This window comes from Ailuropoda melanoleuca, chromosome 6, assembly GCF_002007445.2.
Source record: "Ailuropoda melanoleuca isolate Jingjing chromosome 6, ASM200744v2, whole genome shotgun sequence".
Classification (NCBI taxonomy): Eukaryota; Metazoa; Chordata; class Mammalia; order Carnivora; family Ursidae; genus Ailuropoda; species Ailuropoda melanoleuca.
In genome coordinates this window covers 25,561,176-25,567,464 of record NC_048223.1, presented here as the reverse complement: position 1 = coordinate 25,567,464, position 6,289 = coordinate 25,561,176, and the positions used below count along the sequence as shown (strand labels likewise).

Sequence of the window (6,289 nt, the reverse complement as noted above, 5' to 3'; positions counted from 1 at the left end):
TTTCCTTTAATTTTGTTATTAATTTGCATCATAACTGACAAATTGGTTAATTGTCTTGATGCCCAGAATTATGAAGTATTAAAAGCCAGGTATTAGCTAGGATCCATAAAAGAGCAAAGGATTCATACTTCATGTGAATAACAAGATATGATCATTTGTAGAATTCTCCTTTTTAAAAAATGTATTTCTACTACTGTGCACATTATGTCCCAGATAATGCCCAGAGCAACAGACTTTTTAAGTGAATACTTATTTACAACCATACCCCCAATCTGTAAGAGAACATTCAATTAATAGCTGACATTTTTATTGAAATAGAGTTGACACACAATGTCACATTGTGTGTACAACATAGTGTACAACATAGTGATTTGGTAACTCCATATGTTATCCTGTGCTCACCACAAGTGTAGCTCCCATCTGTCACCATGTAACACTACTACAATACCATCCACTATGTTCCCTGTGCTGTAACTTTCATCCCCATGACGTATTCATTCCATACCTGGAAGTCTGTACCTCCCACTCCCCTTCACCCATTTTACCCACCCGACACCCTCCTCTCCTCTGGCAACCATCAGTTTGTTCTCTATGTGTCTGTTTCTGGTTTTTGTTCATTCATTTTGTTTTTTAGGTTTTACATATAAGTGAAATCATATGGTATTTTTCTTTCTCAGTCTGATTTATTTCACTTAGCGTAATACCCTCTAGGTCCATCTATGTTGTTGCAAATGGCAAGGTCTCAACCCTTTTATGGCTGTGTAATATACCTCTGTGTGTGTGTGTGTGTGTGTGTGTGTGTGTACACACCACTTCTTTATTCATTCATCTATTGATGAACACTTAGGTTGCTTCCATATCTTGGCTATTGTAAGTAATATATTGTTCTTATATCTTTCCTAATAAGTGTTTGTGTTTTCTTTGGGTAAGTACCCAGTAGTGGAATTATTGGATCATATGGTATTTCTATTTTTAGGTTTTTGAGGAATCTCCATACTGTTTTCCACAGTGTCTGCACCAATTTACATTCCCCCCAGCAGTGTGAGAGGGCTCCTTTCTCTCCACATCTTTGCCAACACCTGTTGTTACTTGTGTTTTTTAGTCTAGTCATTCTGACAGGTGTGAGGTGACACCTCATTGTGGTTTAGATTTGCATTTCCCTGATGATTATGACGTTGAGCATCTCTTCATAATATCTGACTTTTAAATGTTCACACAGTTGATCCCAAAACATTGATGAATTGTTTAATTATAAAGTAAATTTACTTCAAGGTTGTGTAAAACATTAGAGCCTAAGAAGGACACACTGCACCCTTATCTGAAACCTGCCAGTAATTTGTTTTCCCGCCTTCAATTTTCTTAACCCTGTGGATCTCAAATTATCTTTGGTATCAGAACCATCTGGAAAACTTAGTAAATATACAAATGCCCTGAGCCCATCCCACTTCAACAGGCCTGGTCTTCTGTGTTCTTTAGTAGCACCTCAGGTAACTGTCACTCACCAAAGTTTGGGAATCACTGACTTAATCTTTTAATATTTCAATCTCTCTACAAAGAAACACCTGATTGGTTTGAGTTTGGGGAGAACCAAAGGATACGAGCATTAGACATAGAAGTAGCAAAATACCCCTGAAAACCAGTACTGCGAAGCAAACACGTGTGGAGGTAACTTTGAGTTCTCACCAACAGCAGCATCCTCAGTAGGCAGAATTTAAGGAGCTCAGTGTAGTGGGTATTTTATCCCTCCCTGGGAATGGAATAGGAATTGTGTCTCTCTCTTCTTGGAAGGATAAGAATCAAGAATCCACCTTAAATAAAATCCTCTTGAGCTTTCCCACGACCCAGCCAAGACTTCTCAGTCCCTGGGTTTCCTAGCAGTGCCCCAGCCAATAATCCTGCAAGTTAAGCAGCTGAATATCATATCGTGAATGGAATTACAGACAGTAATTATGAGCCTGTAAATGCCTCCCGTGAATGAAGCCCTTTCCCCCAAACCATCTCAACTTCTTTTCTTAGGACAATGGAAGGCAATCCTATCCCTTGCCTCACCCCAAACATAGCCTCCCTTGCTTAGAAGAAATACCTGGTCTTGCTGGCCCAGGGGACATGCTGAGCAGGCTTTAAGAGGCTGTGCTTGAAGGACTGTCCCCTTGGGTGGAGTCCCTTTCAGCATTTCTCATCCAAGCATGACCACTAGCTCCTTTTGCTGGGGAGCAGTGACTACTCACTTTGGCGATATTTTTTTTTTTAAGATTTTATTTATTTATTCGACAGAGATAGAGAGAGCCAGCGAGAGNAGCCAGCGAGAGAGGGAACACAAGCAGGGGGAGTGGGAGAGGAAGAAGCAGGCTCATAGCAGAGGAGCCTGATGTGGGGCTCGATCCCAGAACGCCGGGATCACACCCTGAAGCCGAAGGCAGACGCTTAACCGCTGTGCCACCCAGGTGCCCCTGGCGATATTTCTTAATTTCTGTTCGATCAGGGAAGTTAATACCAAATTGTAAGAATTTCTGCAGAAAAATAAAATGTTGGAGGCTTTACAAAAAAGTGTGATAACTTTAACATTACTTAAAATGGAGCTTTACAGGATACAATTTACCAAGGATTTAGAGTCCCTGAAAATAAAGAAGACATCATAGAAACATGCATGGGTCAGAAGGCTTTTCATGTCTGTAGAAATAAAATGAATCTCTTTAGGCCCAGAATTAAGTCTTGCATTCAGTAGCTTTATATTTAGCTCATAAAAACCTCAAACCCTCATGGATAATAAACTTGAATGGATTCTACATAGATATATTTAATTTGAAATGCAACACAATCTCCCAACATTTTATTTAATCTGTTGTTTTCTTTTAATGGATTGGGAGAATAGGTGCCTATAATTGCACCAGCAGCTGGCTGTGGTTGAGTCCAGAGTTTTTGATTCACTATCCAGTGAATAATGCCATACGATCTATGAAGAGAAAGAACTCATGACCTCACACAATGCCTAGTGTAGCCATTTGCATAGGGTGAATTTTCAGGGCTCTTCTCTGAATAAGATCAAATGTTATATTCCAGAGCTGTCACATTATAGAATTTTTTTTGCATGGATTTATTGCTTACTGGCCATGTTATTTCAAGCCACAGCATTTCCATTTACTGTGACAAAAAAATCATGGGTTGATTATTACTTTGTAGTCATTGTTCCCAGTCTCCTCCTGGAGTAGAGAGAGAGAGTATGGGTATTAGAATTTCCACATAGTAACCTGAAGACTCACAGGTCAAGTGCAGCCTCCAAAGTGACTGAGAGCAGATCACACTTTTGGAGAAACCATCCTAACCAACAACAACTGAAGACAATTAGTCATTTACAGAGGGGGCTTATGAAGATCTAAAGCATTTTGAGCCCTGCGTTAAATAATTTGGAAGTCATTTTAGGGGCGCTTGGGTGACTCAGTCAGTTAACCGTCTGCCTTTGGCTCAGGTCATGATCTCAGGGTCCTAGGATCGAGTCCCACATCAGGCTCCCCACTCAGCAGGGAATCTGCTTCTCCCTCTCACTCTGCCCGTCTCCCCGGCTTGTACTCTCTCTCTCCCTCTCTCTCTCAAATAAATAAATAAAATCTTTTTTTAAAAAGTCATTTTAAATGTTGGAAAGGCGCTTAAAATTCCCAATATTATGTACAGATCAGGATGGACTCGTCTCTCTAATATGGATATCTTTGCTTCCTTGGTAATTTCAGCAGAAAGGAAAATTCACACATAAATTATAGTCTTTCAATCACTGTATATGATCACTTTAAAAGTAGAACTCTATTTATATTGCATATTTCTCATTTTGACAGACAGTAGCCTAAGAAATTCTAGAAATATGGATGACCAGATGGATTATGTTTTTAATGTATATGCATATACAAATATATACATTAGCCTGCTCATTTTTGCTCTCTACCTCATATCCACGTACAGTAAAGATATTCAAGGAGTTAAATTTGCCACCAAGGGAGGTTAGTGTAAGAAAGTTTACATTATATCATTGCATTATATTGTATTATTCCTTTTCTTCCCATTTTCTAGAGGGTAGGTCTTCAAGTTCCTATAAATTAAATAGAAAAAAACCACAATACACGTAAATAACTTACTGCCTATACTTCAACCAAAGAGATTCAGGGCTTATCATTCTATCATTAGGTCTGCTAATTTGCCCCACAACTAAAGCACTGTCTGCTTTCCTTCATTGGATCTCATTGCCAAGTTGGAACTACATTGAAATGGTTGCAGATTTCTATTTGAAGATCCAGTCTCTCTGTATCGGGCCAATAGGAGTAGAAGATTGTAGGAAGGACGGAGTTGTCACTCCCTGAGGAACCACGTGAGCATGTCCCACTTAAGTAACAGGGTGCCCCTCAGGTCAGCCTATGATAACACCCAAGTCAAATAAGGCTGAATCCTGGATGTTTTATGTCCTAAGGATCTGCAAAGTGTTCACGGCCAGCCCTGACCCTCAAGACCTCAAACGATCGTCTAAGCAGTCACATAAACTGGTGTAAACTTGCTCTTGGGCCATTGCTGTGGAAGCCTGGCTGGCGAAAGTACAGCCTTTCCATGGAGGAACTAATGTCTTTCTAGGCACTAAAAATAAGGGGGAATGTGTTGATTACTCCGACAGGCAATCCAACTGTGGTGGCTAAATGCCCAAGGCTGACAAATTTTGCATCTTATCACTGCCGTCAAGTGGAGGTGCATGTGAATACTGTCAGCCCCAAAGAATTGAGAAACAACTTGCCTTCCAAAACTGCAACTCAACAAAATCTTGACAATGCCAACAGCTCGTCATCTCATGTTTTTCAACCCTTCAGAAAATGGCCTTCCAGCCTGGGACAAACCAAAGCACTGTCCAGACCGAGAACACGACTGGAAGCTAGTAGGAATGTCTGAAGCCTGCCTCCATAGGAAAAGCCATGCGGAGAGGCGCAGTGCATTGAAAAATGAACAGTCGTCGCCACATCTCATCCAGGCCACTTGGACTAGCTCGATATTCCATCTGGACCATGACGATGTGAACGATCAGAGTGTCCCAAGTGCCCAGACCTTCCAAACAGAAGAGAAGAAATGTAAAGGTAACCGATTTTTATTAGACCATAATATCCAGTGTTTCAACAAGTGAAAAAAGTCTCTGTTGTCACTGTGTGCTCAGCTCCATTTATTCCAATGTATGGTGTCCATGTGTTTTCCCCAACTGCTCCGTTGCAAGGTTTTTTTATCCCCAAATCTTCTTTTGAACATAAATAAATGAGTCCCAAAGGAAATAGTTAATTTCAGTTTCATGTTGCATTGGACACTTAGGGAGAAGACATTTTTATTTCTCTAATTAGCAGAAGGGTTGTTAGTTTTGGCTTTAGCTCTGTTTTCGCATCTGAGTAGAAACAGACATTGCTATCATTCTGTAACTAATTGCTTTGAAGTGTGTGTGTGTGTACATTTCTTTTCCCAATTGTGCCAGTAGCTAATGGGATCTCAAAGACTACCTTTAACCCAAATAGACAATTCACGCTCAAAAGAGAGGTTTTAAGTTGTTTTCTTTTACTCATTAAATCCTTGTGTCATCTTCCTGAAAGGCAAGATTATGGTGTTAGGAGGTTGTCACCTCATAAAAAAAGTGTTAAACTGGCCTAAGTTCCTGATTGCATTAGATTTAACTGGTCTTTACCTCAGGTTGCCTCACCCAACAGATGTCTTTGTGCTGATCGCTTTATTGTCTTAGGGCTCCCCAAAATGTTTTCTTTGTAAATTCATTTGTGTTTTTAAATGTCCACGTTCATGTGACTTTCCATTCTTTTGCAATTTAGCATGGAGGGAAAATAAGGTCTTTGTGGTTCTTCTTGAAGGATTTTGATTCATGATAAAGTTTTAAATTGTGTATTTGGAAATCTGGCAATCACTCACCAAGATATATTAATGAAAGTTTGTAAAGACTCCTATGTATGAGCCATGAGAGACTTTTGCATACTGTTCTAACTTGAACATAAACACATGATTATATTTATCCTGTCAAAAAAGTGCTGGTGCTTTAACTTTTCTGAAAACACATCAAAAGCTCCCTGGAACTACCAGTTGACCTGAGAAGTTGAGTGTGTAAAGAATATTCTAAAAATAATAAAATAGTGGTATGAGCTCTGATTTGAGTGCAGTCAAAACTATACGTGTTCTCTTTGGGATTGAACTATCTTTCACCTTTATTATTTGGGAGATTTGAGAAATTGAAAAGAATATTTAGAAAAAGAGGAAAGTAAGTTTTTTTTTGAAA

The 6,289-nt window shown here is 39.5% G+C and overlaps 1 protein-coding gene across 8 annotated transcripts in view; it reads left to right on the top strand.

The window, feature by feature from the left end:
• The window catches only part of THRB (thyroid hormone receptor beta), a 372,559-nt gene that overhangs the window by 294,688 nt on the left and 71,582 nt on the right, over positions 1-6,289 (top strand). For 7 of the 8 annotated variants that reach the window (XM_002928031.4, XM_034662073.1, XM_034662071.1 and 4 more), the window contains one exon: positions 4,842-5,102. The exons of the other annotated variant lie outside the window; for it this stretch is intronic. In XM_002928031.4, the coding sequence (XP_002928077.2) occupies positions 4,842-5,102 (261 nt within the window). The remainder of the gene's footprint in view (positions 1-4,841; positions 5,103-6,289) is intronic. 8 annotated transcript variants of the gene reach the window in all.